Below are 24,912 nucleotides of genomic sequence, written 5' to 3' on the forward strand. Positions count from 1 at the left end.
CAATCTTTGAGTTACTGACTCACTGTGGGCAGCTGTGTGAATGATGAGGTATTAAAAGACTCCAAGTGGCTTAATGTAGCTTAATGTAGTCCATGACTTGGAGAATGCAAGCAGACATCTCCAGTAGTGCATATTGACTTGGACAAGTTTGGAATTCGTAATGAATGCCTCTTGTCTAATCACTCCTAGGCTGGCACAAATGGAAAGAACCAACGGTTCTCTGCTGACCGACAGCAGCTCTGCCACCGGAAGCATGTAAGTAAATTATTAGACCAATGGGGTGGGTTATATCTGCCATTTAATTGGAAAAATGAGTGAGACCCCAAGACACATGCATACATATGGTACCTGTAAAATTAGACATACATTTCTAGCATGTTTAGTAAATGCTGTAAGCTGTAAAGGGTTCACTACCTAATTGTGACGCTCTTATCTGACTACTTACTTCATTTACCTATTTTTGCAGACATGTCCATGGATATTAAAATTATAAGTTCTCAACATTAAAAATGTACTTTCTTTAACAAATTATTAATCGAGTGTGGAATTACATTTAGCTCATCCGACTAATGACTGTTAATGGTCAAAAACTGTTTTTAGATCATCTTTTTATGTCGGACACTTTAGTGTAACAAAGCATAAAGCAACACAGGTGACACATTAATAAGTGGGTGTTGGGTTTTTATCATGTCTAACTCAGAGTGCTGATTTTGATGCAAACTTTTGCCTAGCATAGTTGCTGGAGAAAAGTGGATTGTTTGTCAACATGACTCATACTGTAGATAAATGTGGTTTCCTATATAAGATGCATAAATAGATTACTTTTGCAGGTTTGACAAAGACACAAGTGATGTATTTAATGCTCATGCACTACACTTGTAAATCATTTTAAATGGCTCCTCTAATAGATGACCGCATATTAAATTGTCAAAGCAAGAACACTAGTGTGCTACAAACATAGCTTTTCAGACTTTGTTTTCTCAGCAATGAGATGCCCTCTGACTTCCAAGTTCACATCTGCATTAGAACGGCTACGTTATAGTCTATTTAATGCATACAATGTAACACAAACATGGAGCTTTCACTAGTTGGATTAAATTGGCCAGATAATCCAATTACATGGCCAGTTGTTTAGCATCTGCTGTGCCTCCAGTACCTGGCAAAGCTGGGATAACTGTGTGTGTGGCATATTGTTTGTATTCAATATTTTGATATACCGTACAGTATGTTCTTAAGCCTGAAGAGCTTCCTCTGGCATTTAATAGTTATCAATTTGAATCCTTTTTTGCCTTTTCCCCAATTTATTATAGCTCTTACAAGTTTGTTTTTTTCAATCAAACATCAGCACCATGCGTACGACATGAAAAATGTCTCACAACTGTATCTCTGAAACGATCAATTGTTGTTTCTACAGATGTTTATTCAATGCTTTGCTTCCCTGTACAACCATCTATTATTTCAGAACAGCTCTACTAACGCTCGTTTTTCCATGTCTGTAATTAAAACATCACTTCAAAGACTAATTAAATTAGCAGAGCATATCAAACTAGTGAAGTACATATTTATTATCTATAAAATAGGGTTCACCAGTCTAATTCAAGAACAGCTCTTGGCATGTTTTGCAACCTGGTGTGTGTATTGTGTAGATATCTTGTAAGCTGTTCAATTGTTTCATAAATGTTCACGTTTACTGGTTATTGCCTGTACTATAAAAATATGTTGGTGCTAAAGGAGCAATCCATGGCCCCTTTTTTTTTTTTTAATACAGGATTGAAGCAGGAGGTCCCCGATGCGGAACCTCATTCATTTCAGCTCCGGGAACCCCCTGCTTCTGAAGATACTTTCCTGCAAATGGGGTGCCGGTATCTCCTGCAGTTTAAAGCTCCCTCGCTACATGGGCCAATAGGGAGCCACACTTGATGACGTTATGGCTTCCTATTGGCCCGCAGGGCCCGGAAGCTTTGATAATTGGCCATAATGTGAACCCGCAGTGGCTACCGGCAGCTACTATGGAGGTAAGTACCTCTGGAAGCAACATAAAAATGTTGAGCTGAAATGAATGGGGTTCAGCTCAAGAGACCCCCTGTTTCAAACCTGTATAAAAAAATGAAAATAGAAAACGGCATGGATTGCCTATTTAAAAGTACTTGAGTTTTTTTCCGTTCCAGAAATAAATTGGATAGCGAAAGATATTACAGTATGTGTGCCTCTAAAGAGATATCAAAAGCCATGCTATATTTGGGACTTTCCTTGAAAATGAGTATGCCACAAAGGTACTACTGACGAGGTAATTAAATGAAAATGATGATCACTTGCAAATATCCATACATTTGTCTAGTGATCATTCTTCTGCTGATTGAAATTGGTAATATAGCAATAAGGGCTAATGGAGCTGTGCACCATCAAGTCAACATTTCATTATATGACCAACATTTTTATGTCTAAATGTTGGGTTGAACACGCACAGTGAAACCATCACGTTTTAGCTGGTTGTGCATTAAATGCTGCTTTTAATTATTCACTGTTCTAAATCACTGGAATGGATTCCACAGAGATGAACACCCACTGATCTTGAAGTAGTGCTACTACTTACACATATTTAAGCTGCAGAATAACGATCTCCACAAATTACAAACACAAAGCCACAAATTTTCAGGGCTCCTGCCTAAAATGTTTCACGTTGGAACCATGAAATTCAAAGGTTCTTTCTCGCCTTCTGCAACTAATAGGGTTTGTAAGCACCTCTTGTTGGCAGTTATGGTGAGAAATAATAGTATCCTACAATTACTGTAAGTTACTTATTGCAAGTACTTTTAGTGTACCAGTGAGGATATTAGCATGTGTAAATGGTCAAATCTGTTTAATTTACTCTGCAACTAAATAGTGCAATCTGCTTTCTGAAGGATTTTCTTCTCAATTTGTGGTGAAGGGGGATCACCATTATTCTCAGGCTGGTACTATTTTACAATATAGCAACTCTTTTTAAATATACTACCTTTCATTTACAACAACAAAAAAATACACATTGTCTACATTTAGAAGTTATGACTTCTACAATGGAATACTTGAAGTATTAAAAGCTTAGTTGCTAAAAAATGAGTAAGTAATAATAATTAAAAAAAAGGACCACCTCTGGATTTACGGCAATCAGCTTTATTTATTCATCTTCAATGATTTTCTCATGTGCGACTCATTTTTGGAGTTATTCCCTGTTAGTAAGGTTTACGGCTTCTTTTGACTGATCTGCATAGAGTTCTTTGATTTGTAACCTGTGGTTGCATTGTGACCTTAGGGAGGATGAGCATGCTCTTATTCAGCAGTACTGTCACACTTTGGAAGAAGAGTCACCCGTACGTCAGCCACAGAGCCCAGCACAAATCCTGAAGTCCGTGGAAAAAGAAGAACGCGGAGAGCTAGAGCGCATTATTGCTGACCTAGAGGAAGAGCAAAGGTACTCTACTCTACCTAATAACTTGTGCTATATCTGGCAGCATTATTATATGGTATTATATATCATATTTGGTTTTGAATCTACTAGATATGTTAGTACCGGTTTGGTTGAATGGAATACTGTACATTCTATATGAGCTGTGCTCATTTGCATTTCATTACCCAGAATCCCTGGCTGCAGTGGAAGCACTGTTTGGTAAGCGATGATGGGGATAGACAGGGTTGCAGACCTGTCAGACATGTGAATGTACCACAAGTTGTATTTTTATTTACTATATGACCTAGAATATCAGCAACATAATAACTGTATGATGTTTTAGCGAACATGGCCTTTGCTTACCTGCTGAAAGTGCTTTTAGCAGCTGATTTTTTTAAACACCCACCACCACGCAGCTATTTTTAGCCAAATGGACCTAATAGATATTTACTGTATAAGATAAGCACAGACATGACAAGTTTTTAGGATGTCTTTTTCCCACATCTTTTCTCGTGTCTTTTTCCCACATCTTTTCTCGTGTCTTTTTCTCACATCTTTTCTAAGCATCAGTTATACAAGAAAAGTATAATCTACAATTCTCTACCAGTAACTGTTTTACACGTGATAAAATGTAGGCGATAACGTAAGCTACCAAGTGCTAAAATGATCACTATGTCTACTTACAATAATATACTGCAATACATATACCGTAAATATATATATATATATTTTAAATAGTATCAATGCTATGGAAAAGTTGTTTGATCTGCATAAAAATTTAGGGCACAACATTTATCAGAACATTGTGTGGTCTATGGTTAAGTAAATTAATTTTAAATACAAATAGAGTATAAAGTAATTATCCTATAGACTTTTGCTTGATTTCATTATTGCTATACACAGCACAAAACATATTTTAATAAATGGTACAGTACTGAACATGTCAGTGGGCTATCTAGGTTATTTTAACAGCAATTTCTATATTCACCTAGATTAGAACATACAGACACTATTCATGAAAGGGTCTCTAATCTTAAAAAGAGCTTAGAATCCTTTGCTGAATAGGGACACAATACATAATTTCCGTAATACTTTTAACTCGTGTGCATTTCTCAGGAGCTTGAAGGTTGAATATGAACAGCTGAAGGCACAGCACTTGCAAAGGGGGATGAGCCCTCCGTCCTCTCCTCCAGACTCTGTGGTATCACTGCTGCAGCACACTTCTGAGGATGCAGAACTCATAGCCGAGGCCAAACTGCTCAGACAGCACAAGGGACGCCTGGAGGCCAGAATGCAAATTTTGGAAGATCATAACAAACAGTTGGAGTCCCAACTTCTACGGTTACGCCAGTTGCTGGAGCAGGTACATGCTAACTTTTAGTCGGATTTCCATAGGACAAGAATAAATGTGTAGTGATAAATCTGCAGGTCACTTGAATTCAAGAAGCTCATACAGTATCCTGAGTTACGATGAGTGCCGAGAAATGCACTTGCAATTTGTTTCAGCTATAGTCATTATTTAAAGAGTCTTTCATGTAATCAACCACTGTATATTCAATTGACTTATTACTATTTATATTGAATTAAACGTTATTTGCTAGTTCAGGGAAAACCTGGCCTTGTTTTTTTTCTTTTACAATTCAATAAGGCGTGGGTGTGTGGTAATATTTCTGATAGCATTCAATAGTATTTCTAATATTTTTTACAGCTTACCATGGTAACAATCCATTTCAGCTTTATATATTATACTATATTCCCCACTGAGCATTTCAATGCCTGTAATGGATCTGACATTTTACTAAGGATGAACTACTGAAGAATATAGTGTCAAAAAGGTAGAATCCCCATTGTAATGTAGAAAAAAAAGAAAAGATTAGTTCCCTGTATTTTAACTATTCACTACCCTTCACTCCCCCCTACCCTCTCAGAATAAGGGTGCCACAAACTACAAAATAAAGCACAAATACACAGGGAGTGGCTGAGATAGAAAGGTCCCTTATCAATGCACAATATAATTATTTAACTACCCTTTGTGTCTTTTTGCTTTATATTCTCCTAAAAAGCCAAACTTTCCATTAAATAAGAACCATTTGTAATATCTTACAATATATGTTATACACCATTGTTTGTATTTCTATAGACCTGGTTATATTTTGTATGTGCGTGACAAAATAGCCCCCCTCTCCCCCCCAAACAAATGGTAAATATATCATCACTGAGTTTGGCCATCAATATTGTGATTTGATTTTGTAAAGCGGATCACCCTAACCCAGCAAGCGTTCATTAAAGCTGCAATCCCACATAGCTGGCATACAAACAACTTTTTGTGACTCATTTACCAATCTTGCTTCAGTAAACAAATGTAACAATGCTAAAAGCATCTGGCTGCTTTTGTTTCTTAGTTGTTTCAAAGTGCATTTCTTAGGGGTCTTTGAATAGGGTTTCAAAGTGTTTACCAATCAACTGTTTTCTTTTCCATTATCCTACCTGGTTCTTGTGGAAGAGCCCAAAAACATATCGTGGAGGGAAGAGGGGGTGTTTTGCCTGTGCAAGCTCTTTTTTGACCACAGTGGCAACACACCAAATTGAGTAGCCAGAGAGAATAAAGCCGCTGCTATGTCTCAGGTCACCATGTTTATAAAACAAATGTAAAAATATTTATAGGTGTTGAATTTTGGTTAAAAAGTGGCGTCAATCAGTCACATGCAACACCTTAAACATATTTCTGCCATTAGTACACTTTGGACCCAGGAAGGATTGCCCCTTATTCTTGTGCGTGGAGACATGCTACAGTATATGGTGTTGGTAAAATGGATGTAAGATTTCTCCACCACCCTCTTACTCCTTTGTTGGGTGCAGGTACCTTATATGCTGCTTACCCTGGTTATCTGGGATCATTTAATAAATTAGTTGATGTTAATTTGCAGTATATAGTATGGGACAGGCCTGGTCTCACCCTGACATTTTCCATTGTTTTGTCCTAGTTCTTGAAATTCTGGAGATCATTATCTGACATTTGTAGCCGTTCGACTCAATAAAGGAGTTTGTACCTAACCTGTTAGTGCGGTTTGTACATATTTACTCTGTATTAGCACACTTTAAAACCTTATCGAAATCAAAAATCCAGGCAAGTCTAAAATCTGTATGACCAATAATCAATACATACTGGATGGCAAAAGCTAAACAGCGCTCAATAGACCCCAAGTGACAGGAAACTTCACAGTTGTGAAATAAATAAATATATAATATTGATCAAAACAAGATACTGTAATACATTAAAAAAAACTGACTATGTAATAATAAAAAATAAAATTGATCAACTTAATATATCGATCCTTATGTAGTACAAATACTCAGAAAAGTTATTTTTTTGTGGGTGCAGTACTCTGAATATGGTAACTGAAGAGAAGAAAAAGCGATGGGCTATTAGATCTAGTCACTCAATAGAAATTCACTTGACTGCACACCACATTATATAAAATGTAATATTTATTTACAGTATGGATAAAACATCCATCACTAAAGCGTATTAAAATAGGAAAGTGGGGGTATATTTCCAGCGAGGAGATTTACTCTGTCTTTGTACAATATCACTTAGTCACTCAATTATTATCACAGACAGGGTGTCTCTATAAGCTTCATCAATAAACTCAGTGGTAGCAAAGGTATTTTAGTGGTGATGAAATGCTGCTATATATTATTAGTGTTGGTGGGCGTAGATAGAGCACAGCCGAAGATATCCTGCTTCTGGTATCCAGAGGAGGAAAAATAGCCAGGCACTCCAAACTGACGAAATGATGAATTTATTGCAAGCTAAACATACAGTAAAAACGGACTACATGAATGCACCTACGCGTTTCATGCAACAGCACTTTATCAAGGTATGTAGTATTAGAGCTGATAAAGCTCTATACCTTTCAGGATCCCATCAGTGCTTATCTTGTTAGGAAAGCGCTACTCAGATTTCACCCAGAGTCAGTATATGTAGGGAAAGAAGCAAGATACCTGTGAATACTCTCTCCACTAGTTCGTCCCCAACTTGGACCTTTGTCAAGACACCACATACTGTATAGTAAAGCTGTAGCTTAAATCATACAAAAGTGAATGTAATCATGATCGAAATGGGATTCACGTGAAAAGTGGCACCAAACCTGATTGGAAAGCAGTTGCTAAGCAACACTGCCATGTTTATATATTATAACATAGGGCACAAAAATGTACGTAAAAAGCATAGCATCATTGCCATATTTAAATGACCTAAATTATACTAGACTACCATTACGTAGTATTAATCTAGGGTTCCTAAATGGAAAAAATGAAGAAGCAAGTTACAGAGATTAAGGTGAGATGGTAAAGAAAGCATACTTGACTGCTGTGTTAAATCAGAATAGAGAAAGTGCAGTGTGTGTTAGCAACAAATAAATCGGTGCTAGAGTAATTGGTCAGACTATAACTGACCTGCCCACAAAATAGAGATTATGGAATCGATCCATAAAACCAAATGCTGAGACAAGTGTCCGAACAAGTACAGACTGGTAACTTAACTATTGCCACTAAAATCCTGGCAGTGGTTGGTTTAGGGATTCGTCACTACACTCACACAGTTGGTAACTAAAATAACCCCCTCTGGAGCTCAGGAAATCCCCTCCACTAGCGGTCTCACATTTTTACATGTAAGTCCCATGTAGTAAAAAAAAACAATTACATTGTGTTCTGTTTTCATTACCTTTCAGCCTGACTCGGAGTCCAGGGTTAATGGAGTGACTGTCTCCATTTCACCGCAGCCGCCAGCCCCAAGATATTGTGCCGATCGGGATTATACCTTACAGTTTCAGCAGACAGGTCAGTACCAGGCCTGCAATTGACATTTATTTTGCTCACGCACAATCCGCAGTTGACACCAGAGAAATGGGGCCTAGGAAATGACCTATTTTACAGACATACTGTAACTTTTGAGATGAAGATTTGGGCAAAACCTATTAAATCTTGTGAAAAGTCTTCAATAGTGCAGTCCCACGTAGAAGCAACATGAATTGAATGATTGAACGATGATAGGTTTATTGCCTAGTCTTTAAAAAAAATGAATCCAACGTGTGTAATCATTTAAAATAATCTTTGAAAGTTTAAAATTTTTCATTAATATTGGGGACTTGAAATATTTTATGTGGATTATTGTTTGTCTTTTTTTTCTCACTCCCGTGATAATGTAATTAAAATTATCCAAGGTTGTCTGGATAACGTACTAGAAAAAGGGAAGTAGAGGCCAAGGGTACTTAGCATTAATACAGAGACAAAAAACACATCACTACTTCTCGTTGTTGTTGGTCCTACATAGGATTGCATCTTTAAGAATCAACATTTTCCCATTAAGGATATTCTAAAAAGGAAAGAAGCTGCTGTATTTTTTCCAGCAAATGCATTGTTATATTTTTTACATCTATTGAGAAACCTTTTTCTCAATAGCATGACATTGTAAATGCTATGACTGACATAGCACTATTTCAAATGAAATGCACATCAGAAATAGTACTTGATTAGCAGAGACGGTCTGCTTTACTAACAAGGTACTAGTAGAAAAGCTATATAGAAGAATAATGTAATGGTTGGATTATTATTTATGCCTGCACATAGAAAATATTGAATAGACAGTAAGCACATTGCACATGAGAAAGTAAAACAGGCACTTCACAACCTGTCTTTGGATTATTCATTTGTTCTCCTATATATGTATATATAAACATATGTAATAAAAGTATATAAAAGGACCCAAGAAAAAAAGGAAAAGAAGAAAAGGAAAAAAAAAAGAAAATAGATAAGAAAAAAGTGGAAGAAAATGAAAAATGAAGAGAGAAAGGGGAAAATGGAAGAAAAGAGGGAAGGGGAAAGGGGGGGGGAATAGAACGAGGAATGAACGAGAGGGGGGTAAAGAAAAATGGAGGGAGGGGGGAAAAGAGGGGAGGGAAAAAATATTATATAGAATCATAAAAAACATAATAAAGTATAAAGCATATACACAAGAAAAATTGGTATGCTATAGATATTTGCATATTGTGACATATACAAATATCTATATATCACAACAGACAATGAGAGATGTTTAACGATCTAGTCTCGAACCCCCAAAAGGGAAATATTAATCAGTAAAAGTGTTTTAATTCCCATTCGACATTAATTCCATGGGGATTTAGGGTATTCAAGGTATAGATCCAATACATCTTAACTGTGTGCCCAGGACATACTTAAAAACGAGAGGTAACTCTCAATGTATTACTTCCTGATAAAATATTTTATAAATAAATAAAATAAATAAATAGATACATCTCTCTTTGGTTTAATTTCTTGAGTCTGTCCTGCACCAAGGATGTACTGGAATGTGTTAAATTCCTATAAATGACAAATTTGTAATGCCCCCCTGAGGACAAGTAGAGAAATGTCTTGCAACTGGGTGTGACGAATCTTGTTTTTTTTAATTAGACGTACATGCTCACTAATTCTTAATCGTAAACGTCTTATAGTCCAGCCAATATATTTTTTAATGCAACCACATTGTAACTGGTAGATGACAAAACTTCTATGACAATTAAGAAATGTGGTAATTCAATATGAAGATCTAGCTTATGATATACTCTTTGCAGGAGTTGCATTTAAGCACATGGAACATCGGCCACAGTTAAAAAGCCTCTAGGTATCTCCTACATTTTTTAATGTAAACAGTTGGACCTGAATAGAATTGGAGATAGATGAAACGCTAGGGTCCTCGCTTTTCTATATACAATTTTGGGCCATTCTATATAGCTGGACCAATATCCTTATCAAATGACAAGGTGTTCCAATGCTTGTGTATGATGTCTCTAATTTGTTTCGCCTGCCTGTTAAATGTAGTAACAAACATTGGGCAAGTAGGATGGTTATTGGGATATTGTTTAACCCTTTTCTTGAACCTAAAAGTATTTGACCGTTGTATAAGATCTTTTCTGTCAAGAGATTCGGCATAACTTAAAGCATCATAAACATCTTGGGACTTATAGCCTCTATCAAGAAACAGCTGTACAAGATCCTGGGATTGTACCAAGAAAGCCTCTCTATCAGAACACAGCCTTTTGACTCGGATAAATTGTGCCTTTGGCATGTTCTTGATCAGTGATCCAGGATGACAACACTGAGCGCAGAGGAGAGGTCCTGGAATGTGCCTTTCTAAAAATATCTGATTGAATATGATTATTAATGTCGATATACATTTCAACATAAAATAACAGAGAATTGAAATGTATACAGTACATACATTATATCACAAAGGTTCCTAAAAAAAACTAATTTTGCTGGGACAATCATAGCTCCGAGCTACTGGTCTTTATTTAGCAGATATTTTACGCAGTTTCGTGTTGTGTATTAATATTCTGATTTTGTTTTAATATTTGAAACCCCTACGATATATATTTTAAAAAAACATTTCAAAAGATATACAGTATATCAACCACAACACCATGATTCTTATATAATTGTCATAGCTTGCAAATTAAACATTAACTTTCCTAATTTTCCATCATTTGTGTATTCAACTGCTAAGTGAAGACTGATATTTGTCAGTATTTCTGCCATTGCAATGTAAATATATTTACTTTAAAATATGAGTTGTATTTGACTGGGTTCTACCCTTGTGCTATTGTTGTCTTCTCCCCTTTCTCTCTCCTATAATTTGATATTTCTGGTTAATCATTTAATGGGATTGGTGGTTTTCGGCTAAAGTTTCTTGAGGTGTATTGACGTGTCATGTGTGATTTGTCTCAGGGATAGAGGCAATGTTACAAATGTACAGGAGTAATATGATAATGTAAATTAAAACAACCATAAACTTTAATGGGAGCTATGCTCCAAACAAATTAAATAATGGGTATTGGGTGTACAATGCAATAAACCAGTATGTGTGTTGATAGAATTTTAATGTAGGGAAGTTGATTCCACCATTAGCTTTGATTTCTTGTAGCTTAATTAAACGTACTTTTTTTCTTAAAGATCTGGAAAGCTTGTCAGCGGGAGCATTTGAAATATATATACAATCTTAAATGGCATCTTATAAGATGGCATTCCCATAAATTACATATTTAAATTATGCCATCTGAGTTCGTCTTGTAATATCTAGCTAATTATTGGGTCTATATTTAGTGCGTATAGCTGTGGGACCACCTGTCGTAAATAGTAAAACACCTCTTAAGTTCATGTTTAGAAATGTCCATTAAGATAGACAAGTAAGGCTGCGTTGAAAGCGCACGCGTGCGACGGAGCGCAAGGAGTGTTTTGTGCACTCTGATGGGGAGGCATGGACGTGACGTCACCAGGTTGGTTCGTTCTCATTGGCTGAACCGCTCACGTGACTCGGCTGTTGCACGAAAAAACTAAATAATTTGTCTGTTCAAAATTCTGCCGCGCCGTCGTGCGCACTATGACCAGCCCGATAGATCTACTGTATTTTTTTGCCATCGCACGCACTTTAATCAAGGCCTAAGACATGGCTTAGATCAGGGGAGCACAAACATTTGCTGCTGTGCCCCCTGTCTTCCCTGCCTCGATGCTCGCTCCCCCCTCTCTTTAGCGCGGCCTCAAATGGCACTGCAGGGTCATGTGACGTCATGTCACATGACCCAACGGCGCCATTTGACGTGTGACGTCACATGACCCCGCAGCGTCATTTAATGGCACGTTGCCATGGTGACGTGTCACAGAGCGTCTGAATCTTGGTAAGTATAGAGTTGTAGAGGACTCGCGATCCCCCAGCATTTAATTTAAATGCCGTGACGAAGAGCATGGGGTCTCTGCAACCGTCCGCTCCCCCCATAGAAAAATCTTCCGTGCCCTCCATTTTGCGCACCCCTGGCTTAGATCATTCAGGTAATGGAAATGTAGCAGTGTTAAGGAATAATAATACCTGTGATAAATCATTTACTAATCTCTTAATGCTTCTCTATCGAGACCCTAAAATTATTACCAAGCTCCCAAGAATTTTTATAATTCACCCATCAGATATAGTACCTCCTGAATGACTATCCTGGTTGCTATTACTCTTGGATATGGGGAACAGACACTTTACAATATTAACTTGACAGACCAGATATGGTAGTGACTTTTATCAAACTCATGAAGACATTTTTTTGTTTTCTACTCTAAATATGTTTTCTTCGATTAATGTATCCACAGATGATATGTTGACCCCACCTCAGAGTACCAGCACAGACCTAACAGATGTCATGGAACAAATCAACAGCACATTTCCACTAAGCAGCTGTAAGTGATACTGGCATTTCAGTATACATATCTCAACTGGATTACCGGTGTAATCACCGAGGAACACATCCTTTCGATAATCAACCCATGGAGATTTGAGGGTTCTGGACCTAAAGAATGTCATTGTAATGGAAAAGTATTTACTCCTGACAGTGAGATTCACAGAAAATCTGTGAGGGTTGAAAAAAAAATGTAAACTTTGGTTTTACCTTTTGAAATTGCTGCAAAATGTCAGGACATTGTCATCATTGATTGCAAAAAATGTACTTCAAATGTCTTGTGTCTTCACTGTCACTGCACGCCATTAATTGATTGCAAAAAATGTACTTCAAATGTCTTGTGTCTTCACTGTCACTGCGCACCATTAATTAAAATGATCCCCTTTGTACAGCCATTGCAGAACAATTGTAATATCGGTCCTCGAGTGGTATCCTTTAAAAATCCATTAAGATGTTGCCACAGTGGTCTCCTTAAGCAATGCAGAATTCCCTATTCGCAGCCTCTCACCTGCGGAGATTTTATTGGACAAGATAACATATAGTACAGCAGGACTGAAAGACAGTTTTAAGATTAGCTATAAATAAGCCATACACAAAGTTGACAGCTCTGAAAAAGAAAAATGAAGCTGGACTCTTGATAACATCACATTGCAGAGTTGAGATGACAGTGCAGGCTTGTTCATCGAGAAACTGCTCAATAAACAAGAGCAGTATTATTAATAGAAACAATATATATACATATCTTCAACAAAAATAACCAATCCTATTAGATTGTGTGAGGCTTTGATGATAAGGTGCTTTGTACTGATCCACAATATTACATACTAACTTTTCAGCTGCCTTTCATCACAAATGGGCAGATATTAGATATTGATGTGCGCATCTTTGCCATTGTCCCTTTTTTATTGTCTTGCTTGACAAAACTTATGACACTTTCATAGGATCTTCATTTCAAAAATATGCACGGGTCACTGGGGCAAAGAGACTGAGATGGAGATGCCAGCACATTGAATAATACTGATCGCATAAGCTTTCTTCCTTAACACATCAAGTGACATAAATAGACATTTCAAGCACAGACTGCTATTGCTTTGCAGCCAGACTCCCTCTTAAGAGGCAGTGCTAGTAGCACAGTAGTATAAATTTCCTTATTTTATGGTAAGGAGGATTGTTCAGTAGCCAAAGCCCTTTTCTTCTTTGTACAACAGGTATCACAAATGACTGTTTTACTTTTTTTTTTTTTACACTGGCAGTGCTATATAAAAGAAATGCATACATACACGTATGAGAACTCTAATACCTTGTCGTTGGGTACAAAGAGATAGATGATGGTATTCTTGTTGCAATAAAAATCCAGGAGCTATATATCATCTAGATGAGATATCACATGGTCCCCTGAGCACGACTTATTATCCACAGTAATGTACTATAGATGCCTTGACCCTTTTTATATGTCCGAGTTGTAATCTTTTATTTGTCAGTGCCGAAATTTAAAAAGCAAGTGTGATAATGTAGAGAGCCCCAAGGGAATTTCTCAGCATTACTGGAGTGTTTTATGTTTTAGGTCATTAATCTGAAGACCAAAACATATTCCATTTATCCCTTCAGTGCAAAGTAGTCTAGCGTGACTTCAGGAACATGTGATCACTGTCATTTATTTAACATTTCTTATCTTTATATTCCTCTGCCTGTGTACACTATACTTCAAATGGTAGGTAAACAAGACACATTTAAATACTTAACTGTGTGACAGGGTGAGATTAAGAGGATTTGCTAAATCTGATCAGGAATTGATTCCAAATAAAGGTCATCTTTGGGGGCATCAACTACATATACATTTTTCTCTGTCAGATTGGACAGAAAGTAAAGCAATGTTGTCAGGCTCCACATTTACAAAATAAGCTGTGCGCCTCATAAGCGGAGAATGATGTGTTGGTAGATAAATCCGTACAGGCTGAAAACTCTGCAGACTTTGTTCAATTCCATTATTTTTAAAGCCACGAAGACGTTGTTTTACAACATACTTGATTTATAATATTGCATTTTTATCTGCAAGCATTAATGGATTTTTCTTTTTAATGTTTACAGCAAGCCTTTCTGGAAGACCGCAGGTAGGATTCATATTTAATTTACCGATTATAAAGGCTTGTATTAAGCAATTATTCCTGAAATAGTAATTTTTCTCCCTATGACATATATTTAGGATGAAATTACACAGCAAAATGCCATGCATTGTGGTGCTCTGAAAATATCAAGTCAAAATAAGCATGTGTTTCCAATTAATTTCAAGATTTGTAATTCTTTATTTGGTGTAATGTCATGGCATTAGCAGAATGTGAGTTTCACATTGAAATGACTGTACAGCAATGATTTGTTTCATGGAGCCTTATTAAAATAGATATTAGAAAGGGCATGAAACATATTGTGTGCAGAAATAGAACAACAAAAATAATAATTCTTAGGAAATGGCAGGACTTGAAGTGTGGGGAAAAATATATTCAGGAAAGTAATGTCCCAGAGTATTTTTATAACCGTTAACAAGAACATGATTGATTTGTTATGATGGTAAATAGATCTCTGAACAGTTCTACACCATCTCCTCACCAAGGCTCATTTTCGTAAGAGGAGGTGTAACTCAAATTAGACTCGACACACAGACCCACACAGACCTACTGTCCTGTAAACCAGACTACCCACACTACTGGTTTTAAGCTGATCTACCATATTGAGTCCTCCAATTTATTTTAAGGTGCAGTCACTGTTAAGACGCTGTAGATTGTTAATGGAGAGAAGCTTGAGCTGGGACCTTAGACAAATGAGGACAGGGAAGTAAATAAAGAAAATTGGACATATGTCCAAAGTGAATTAAAGGCAGTCAAGTGATTCATACTGTAGGTTAAAAAATAGGTGATTAATGTCGTATAAAAATATCAAACAAGTATTCTTGGATGCTTATTTTTGGAAGTTTTGACAATTTTCCTTTGTTTTAATTTAAAATGGGGACAGAGAGTGTAAAGGATGGGGAATCTGGCCCTAAACATCATGTGAAAGAGGTTGCCATTGTAAATAATAAAAACAAGCAAGTTGCGTTACCTTGGCTGCCCCGGAGACTTAGCAATATGGGGGATCTGATCCGAAGCATTGGACCCCTTTTCAGCGTCGGCTCCAGAGACCGAGTCCTGTTACATCTCTATGGTTGTCAGTCACCTAGTTTTAATCCATTGGTCCAAAGTGACAACATACCTTTGAAGCAACAGCCTCCTCTGCCGGAGTATCATTTTCTCATTATACCGGTCCTGGAGAGCCTGTTATTATCGATATAGCTTAATTCAGTGCCAGCAGTGACTATGCCAGGAGGAACAAAGCTTTATACTGAATCTCCCCAATTGGTTACTCCTGGTCGTAAAATCAGCACATTCTGACCACTTGACTCCGGTAATGGCAAATATAATTATTTAATTGGATGGTTTTTGTTGCCTCTAGCCCCTCCTTTTTTTTAATGCAACTTTAGAAGTAATTTTTTTTTCTTTTAGTGGAAACTTGAGCTCTATGTTTTTAGCTGCTTGCCTTATTATGGCAAAATAGAAAGATACCTTACTACAGTAGTGTTCAGACCATTAAATGTCATTTGCAGATGTCACCTGCATTATTAGTGTGTGACATGGAAAACCTCTCACGCATGAAATCAGTTTATTATTTTTCTCCTAATGCAAGTTGGTGATCTTAAGTCCCCTTTTCAATATGCTACAAAGCAGTCTTTTTGTCAGGGAATCTTCATGAATAAGGCTTCAGGCTTCCCAAGCAAGGAGAAGATCCAGTCACAGCATAATGAATATAGAGTCCTGTGTGTACTAAACAACCTTGTGTGGGTCAATGAAAAAAAGAATGTCAACAGCCTTTGTACTACAGTATGAGATATCTTCATACGTGACTAGAGTTAAAAAAAAAAAGCTTTGTTTATGCAACTTGTACTTATAATGTTCCTTTTTAACATATGTAAATGTAGTCTTTAGTATTTTTGAAGTGAAACTTCTTTAGTGGCACCTATTCTGATGGGGTAAAACGGGAGAGATGGGGGACAAATGTGAAACGGAAGTGACGTCACGGCTCCCCCCCCCCTGCATCTACTGTGACGCCGCTCCTAACAGCCGCTGCTCCCCCACACATACCCGCTGTGACATGCTGCCCACACACCTGCTGTGACATGCGGCGGCGGCAGCGATAGCCGCCGGCGCCGCTCCTAACGACCACTGCCATGGGTATAGCAAGATGGCTGCCGCAGAGCTTCCGGTGCTGCGGGTGTAATAAGATGGCGGAAGCCCCGCAAGTACTCCGGCTGAGAGAGGAGGAGGAGCCGCTGCTCAGCCTCTCTCCTCCCTCTTCCCTACCTCCGCTTCCCTGTGTCCCGCTGACTAAAGGGTGCCGCTCTCCTCACACGGCCGGCCGCTGCGCCGCTCCTAACGGCCGCCGGTCACAGCTGCCATGCCGCGCATGCGCAGTTGTGATGGCGCCGCTGACGGACGCCACACATGCGCAGAAGCGGCAGGCAGCGGCGCCATTCCCCCTAAATGTGCACTGCCATGCCGCGCATGCGCTGTTCCCCGCGCCCGCTGACATGCCGCGCATGCGGTAGTCATGGTGACGCTCACGGACGCCACATGCCTGCCTCCTGCTGCTAGCTCATCTCCGGGCCGGTCACCGACCCCCTGCCCGGCGGGATGTCTGTCGGACATGGAGACCCGCGCCCTGCTGGATATCTGGGGGGAGGCGGACGTGCAGGGATCCTGCCCGACCTGAGTCCCGGGATCCTGCTTCTCCCCCTGGACCCCCGTGCAGGGGAGGTGAGCAGGCGGAGGAGACCTAGGAGCTGAGGGGGGTATGCGCAGATGTGACCGCCGGGTACCTCAGGCCAGGAGAGGGCGGCGGCGGCAGCAGCAGCTGCGAGGAGGAGCCATGCGCGCCCCCGTTAGGTGAGGGAGACCCCCAATAATGTCCTGCTTTGGTAACGGGAGGAGGGGGTAACGGGACCACGTGTCGCCGGGGGGGGCTAGGAGTCCGCAGCTCCGTGTCCGCAGCTAAGCCGGGGGTAGTGGGAGTCGGGAGGAGGGGGGTAACGGGACCACCATGTCGCCGGGGGGGGGGGGGGCTGGGAGTCCGCAGCTCCGTGTCCGCAGCTCCGCCTGGGGGAGGGGTGGGGGGCACAACACAGAGAGACATTCACACAACACAGAGAGAGAGAGACACACACTGACTGACACACACACACAAACACACTGACTGACACACACACACACACTGACTCACACTCACACACTGACACACACACGCGCACACACACACTGACTGACACACGCGCACACACACACTGACTGACACACGCGCACACACACTGACACATGCGCACACATGCTGACTGACACACGCACACACACGCTGACTGACACACGCGCACACACGCTGACTGACACACGCGCACACACGCTGACTGAAACACGCGCACACACTGACTGAAACACGCGCACACACGCTGACTGACACGCGCACACACGCTGACTGACACACACGCACACACGCTGACTGACACACACACTGACTGACACAAACACGAACACACACTGACTGGCACACACGCTGACTGACACACACGCACGCTGACCGACACAGAGAGACATTCACACAACACAGAGAGAGACATACACTGACTCACACACACACACACACACACACACACACACACACACACACACACAGACACACACACACGCACACACTGACTGACACACACACACGCACACACTGACTGACACACACACACACGCACTGACTGACACACACGCACGCACTGACTGACACACACGCACACACTGACTGACACACACGCACACACTGACTGACACATGCACACACTGACTGACACACATGCACACACTGACTGACACACATGCACATACATACTCACTGATTGACATACACTGACTGACACATGTGTGCCGAGCACGCGCGTTCTAAGTCAATTTCTGCGACAAAAGTCAAAGAAGTTTCACTTACTATGCGCGTGCACAGCACACACAGCTTTTTTTAAATATATATATATATATATGTATATATAGCACATGTAAAAGAAGCGCAACAGAGAAACACTCATAAATGTACTGCATTTAATAAAGGAATATAAACTAGATACACAACACTAAAGAAAACAGCATAACAATGCATAACAATGCAAAACAGTAACAAACAGAAACAAATGCTTATCTGTAGAAATATGCTTATGGTAAGCAAGGAGATCACATGGGCTTAGATACTTAAAGGCTGGGAACCGGTGGTGAGCAGGACTTGTGATAATGTTCAAATGCTTCTGAAACCAGGGGAAATGCTCCCTCTCTTGAGTGCAGGGGAGTGATAGTGGGCTCTGCAAAAGATCCCCGTCGCAACCACACAAATTTTACAATGTTGAGACACGGAGGAAACTGTTACACCCACAGTTGGAATCTTTGTAAAGAGAAGCTGAAAACGTCTATTCTACGTATTTCATGGCACTGAGTTCAGATATAGTCAGAACATGATGAGTCAGAATAATATCTGACTGATCGTATATTGTTTAAATAGGTCAGGGGCAGACCAGAGAAACAGATCACCAATCTAGCATGGGATTAGGTGATATATAGATGAAGAATATTGATTGTCACACTCTTAAAATGCCAGAGGGCATCAACATATGGAGGATTACATATGAATTAGTATATATAAATAAATGTTCGGATATTCGTGGCTGCATCAGTACGGCACTGTGTTTACCGTCAGCGCTACAGTATATAAGAAATGGATAATATTACTGTTGGAACAAATGTAGAGCTTTTTGTAGCATCACATTATTGTGTGTATAAACTCCATACACATCACTATATGCTGTCTGCTCTGTGTAAAACATCAGCACTAATTATTATTATTCTCATCTGTACAGGCAATGTGAAAGAACCTTCTAATGAGAACATCTGTCCTTGGCACAATGCCCCTTCCTAACACAGCCAATCAAAGATTCTATTATTGACAGGTTGCATGGGACCCTGAAGCTTCGTGCTACATCTAAGTGTGTGTGTTCTACTGAAGGAGTACAACACTGATTACGGTTACCCAAAGATGAAGATGTGTTTTTATATGCTGTATCTTCTATATTTTTCTTCCCTTTCTATGCAACTGTAAATTTTAATGATCTGTGGAGTATTTGGAAATAGTTATATGTATGTCATTTGTATAAATAAATATACATTATTGGGACAGGGGGAGGTTTGAGGATTTCTATGCTTTTTATATATAACGGTGACAAAAAGTGCATCTGCTTTGGAGCTATGTGTTACATTGCACATTCCTTGCATTTGGTGGCATTTACTTATATGATGATGTCAGCCTCTTAACATCTAAATCACCATGTGCAGGCTGTCAGCTGTCAAGAATATTTGATCGCTTTCAACGCTAGTAATATCAGTACCACAGTAAAACTCACATGGATGTCACTTTGAGATATCACTGATTTGTAACTGTACAGTGTGTAAAGCATTTTTTTAGCTCTGTTTCAGAGGTTACAGCTGCTAGTACTGAAGGAGCCCACAAACCATCTTATTTTAAATAATTAAAGGCCCTTCAAGCATTGAATGAGGTAAACAATACCATATCTAAATCATTTGACTTGCTTTGGATTTCAAAAAAGACGTTTAAAAATTTCTGCATACGGCAAAAAACATTTAGGGGGCACAACAAAAACGTGGTCCCTTTAGTTGCAATAGTTAATAGGCATCAGAAGGTGTTCATGTACTAAAGTAAACAAGGCCAACCACTTATGTCTTGAGCTACATCCAATATGACAAAATAGGGAAATACCTATATATTCTCTTGAAAAAGGATCATTTAGTTTAACCCTTTGGCCAAAGCGTTTTAAGCCTGCTGCCACATCAAGGCATGACCATTAGCAGGTCCTAACACTGCCTGAGTTAAAATTCTTATTTACCTCTATAGTTAGGACCTGCTAATGGTCATGCTTTGAAGTGGTAGCAGGCTTAAAACACTTAGGCATTTTTCAAGAGAATATATAGGTATTTCACTGAGTATTTTTGTCATATTGGATGTAGCTATGGGCTTCTTTGTTTTTTTGTTGTATACTCGTATTATAGTCCTTAAGACACCCACGGTTAGTTATATTAAAGACTAATAAATAACAGGTACATCTGCACTTGGCCTTCCTACATTAGGGTTTCTTCTAACTGCAGCTGGGATGAGTACTGAGCACATAGCTCATATTTTTAACAACCCACAACATTTTTAGCCCATTTGGATGTGGATGGTACCTTTGAAATCAATGTAATATATATATATATATATATATATATACACACACACATACACCTATATATATATATATATATATATATATATTTACTTTATTATAAATATACTAAACAATGTTGCTCTAACAATGGGGAATTGCCATTCCTCAATAAGTAAGTTTGACCCCCATACCACTACCCTGTACACTGTACCAGTTTTTGTGCATGAATGACTAGGGCCCTCTTGACTCGATGAGTTCAATGTATTCAAGTTAAGACAATACAAATAGTGCCTCGCAGTTCTTGATTCCCTCCCATCAGAAGTTTTTCCTGATGGTTACGTATTTCAATTATTTGCATAATAACGTAAATGAAAAGTTGTAATGTATATAGAATCTGGAGGAACAATTAATAGCAGGTCTGCATTGTGCTTCTCTATTTAGAAAGGATTGTGAATGGAAGAACGGTCTTCCTAAAAATAGGCTTTTGCACCGTATGAAGAATGGTCAATAGCGGCTCTGACTTTACAGAATTTTGTGAACACTAAAGTTAACACTTTCATTTGTATCTGTTTCTTCACTTGGATTAAACGTAAAGCTGTTAGTGTTGCCTTACTGTGTTTTAAATTGACAATAGTCTGCTGTCATTGAAACCTGTGTATTTTTATAGTGGTGAGATGCACTTTTATGTATTATAATGAGTGCCTATAACTGCAACACTATAACTTCTTTGTATTGCGAGCAGTGGCAGCAAAATCCTTTCGTTTTATGTTTTGAAATGTTGCTTCAGAGATGCTACTAGTTTTTGTAGACACATGTCACTTAAACTGTAGGGTAATTCTATATAGTGCGAAGAAGCCATTCGGGACTTCAGTGGGAATTTTTGGCCGGAAACCGCCGCTTTGGATTTTGAATAAGGTCCTTCGTATTCACTACACATGGGTGAAATGACAGCAGAAATCCTGCTAGTAGTATGGTAACATGCTTTTCTCTACAATGTACTATAATGTATACTATACATTACTTGCTGTGCTATAACTTGAACTTGGATTATTATTTAAGATGTTTATGCCTCCAAGAGTTATATTTTATAATTGTGTGTTATCCTGTGTCATTGAAAACAATGTACAGTATGAGAGAAACAAAATCCATTGTTCATGAATCTATCTACAGGATCGGGAGTACCTTTAATAGCGTTCCATTTACCTTGAGAAAAATATATCAACAATAGGATTAAAAAATAAACAATTGTTGCCTAAATGCAGGCAAATTATAACAAAAAATCCATTGGTTTCCAAATCTACATTGCAGCGGAATAAGAATCAACATGGATACATGTGTAAATACAGTTTTTTGTCAAAACAAAATCAGAAGCACATCGTAAATTACTGTGATTTTGTTAATGTGGGAATCATGCAGATTAAAAAAAAATAATGTAGCTTCAAGCACACAGATTTAAGTCCAGATTTATTATAGGATTCTTAGGCTCGAATTGACCTTAACCCTTTGGCTGTAAAGTTCATCTTGGCGCGCAATCATAGATATTCTTGTTGTAAAGGTGACATTTTAGTCGTTTCTATTTACGCAGAAGCAGTGCACAATGTTTCAGGGCATTCCCTTCATCAGGTAATAAACACAATAGCAAACTGATGAAGGGAATACCCTAAAACAATGTGCACTGCTTCTGCATAAATAAACATGACTAAAATGTCTTCTTCATTACGTGAAGATCTATTTGCGTGCGGCCGGATCGACTTTATATTGGACTCTCCTTGGCGTTTATGTGAATTCCCGCCAACCTGCTCCTGCACCAATAACATCCCCAACTGCTTCTAAATGAAAGGAGTGTGACCGCCACCATCTTGTTTCACTTCACCCTTTTGGCAGTGAAAAAATTATGGCCGCTTCAAGTGAAAAGTAAAGGAATCTAAAGGTGCCCAAAGACTTAGCTCCCATTAGTAAAACTGAAAATTGAGTTAGAGGTCTTATAGACTTGGGAACATGCTACAGTCTCTGCAGCACAATCTGTCATTGGACTCAAACGCTTTTTTTAATTGTCTGCAAGAGAGAAGCTTATTTTTTTTTTTAATGGGGGTAGGGTTGTGGGACTTTGGTTAGTTACAGGAAGGCTGAGGTGAACTGTGCTTTTCTTGACCAATGAAATGGTTCAAATATAATTTCTAGGATAGATCTTTTTTTAGAAGAAAAAAACAAAACTTTTACAGAAGTGGAAGCCATAATCACCTTTTCTACCTCAGAACCATCTACCATTTGTGGTTGCATTACAGATAGTTTCCTACCGTCCCGACAGAGCTATAACTTTCATCCGGAGAAAAGAAAGAAGGTCCTATAAGTAGATTTGGTGGGAATTTTTTTTTTTTTTTTAAATGCGATTTTTTTTCGAACAAGTGATTTCTAATATGATTTTTTTTTTTCTGCACTCGTTTTTGTATGCAACATACAACATTTTTTCTTTAACTCTGCTCCCATGCAAAATCTTCATAAAACAGTACATTGTAAACATCATTTCTATGTGATGACAAATAACATATTACAGCTATATATACATACACACATACACATATATACACACACACATGGTTATTTGTTCTTTCACATTCTGTGATTATGTGTGCTGACATTGACTATACCGCCTGCTGTGGCAACATACTGTAACCCAGTCTGTTGTATTCTCAATAAAATGCCTTTTTAACTCGAGAGTGATTCTATCATTGAAAGGGTAAAAAGAAAGATATATACGGAAATGGAAAATAATGCGCTGGTCTTTTTTTAGTGTTTATGGAAGGCAACAGAATGTTTTTGAAAGCTGGTAACAAGCCCTACCTCAATATCCCTGCAAATCCCTGTGCACATTTAAAAAAAAAAAAGACATTTTTATTTAATTCATAATACATCAAACTCGATACCGCTCTGACATTGTTGGGATCTGGGAAAAAAAAATAATCATTTTGAAGAATGTTCCATCACTTGAATGCCGTCTCCAGTCGCAGGGGGCTTGAGTGAAAATATATTACGGAAACGTTTCTATTAAATCTGAACATGTTTTCCCTTTCAGCAATTCCCCTTCTCCAATGTCAGAACAGGCTGCTATCCTTCTTCACCTTCACAGCAGATCGGAAACGTAAATAACCCAGGGCTAACTGTTTGTAAAATTAACCTCTTCATGCATTTTTAAAAAGTACCACAGTGAACTGGGTTCTGCTGTAATGTAAGGCCTTATATCTGGAAAGTAAACAGAGGTGTCATTGTCATTCAGTGGTTGCCTCCATTCACCTTGTTCATTTGTCTATACATTTAGAAGCTGTTGGCCTTATGATTTACTATTTTTCATTACTTATAGTTGAGTCTTACTTGATGGGAATGGAAATACGTAACTTCCTTTTTGCAAATGAATATTATGCATTGTATTATGTATCGTAGTGTTTAGTCTCCTTCCTCCATGATTAATTTTTTTAATTGCTTTTTACATTATTTTTGTAGTCATTTTACACTGGTTTTATGGTTGGCATATAGATATTCCATGATTTTCAGATCTCTGTGCCCTTAATAATAGTAACTTTATTTCAGATAGCGCTTTTCTCCCAATGGGACCAAAAGCGCTTCTTCAGAATTACAACATATAAAAAACAAAAATGGGGCGCAGGAAAAGAAACAGAAAAACCTAAATTACAGTACAGTGCGCTGTAAGCAGCATTGTTCATTGGATTTTTTTTACCGATGAGTTTACAATCTATGATTTTAGTGCCTGAGGCACAGGGAGATAAAGTGACTTGGCCAAGGTCACAAGGAGACATAGGTCTGTCAAGTTAAACCTACAGTATGTTAAATTTAGTCGACAGATATACTCATCATGTATTTGTATTTAC

The 24,912-nt window shown here is 38.5% G+C and overlaps 1 protein-coding gene across 10 annotated transcripts in view; it reads left to right on the plus strand.

The window, feature by feature from the left end:
• Window positions 1–22,630, plus strand: part of UTRN (utrophin) — a 678,467-nt gene extending 655,837 nt beyond the window's left edge. For 9 of the 10 annotated variants that reach the window (XM_075596593.1, XM_075596597.1, XM_075596591.1 and 6 more), the window contains 6 exons: window positions 190–255; window positions 3,293–3,451; window positions 4,544–4,790; window positions 8,161–8,269; window positions 12,620–12,706; window positions 19,670–22,630. In XM_075596593.1, the coding sequence (XP_075452708.1) occupies window positions 190–255; window positions 3,293–3,451; window positions 4,544–4,790; window positions 8,161–8,269; window positions 12,620–12,706; window positions 19,670–19,728 (727 nt within the window). In that variant the 3' untranslated portion in view covers window positions 19,729–22,630. Of the gene's footprint in view, window positions 1–189; window positions 256–3,292; window positions 3,452–4,543; window positions 4,791–8,160; window positions 8,270–12,619; window positions 12,707–14,793; window positions 14,817–19,669 lie in introns of all 10 variants that reach the window. The other variant, XM_075596594.1, reaches the window with a different exon arrangement.
• Window positions 22,631–24,912: the final 2,282 nt, after the last annotated feature.

Source organism: Ascaphus truei, chromosome 4 (genome assembly GCF_040206685.1).
Source record: "Ascaphus truei isolate aAscTru1 chromosome 4, aAscTru1.hap1, whole genome shotgun sequence".
Lineage (NCBI taxonomy): Eukaryota > Metazoa > Chordata > Amphibia > Anura > Ascaphidae > Ascaphus > Ascaphus truei.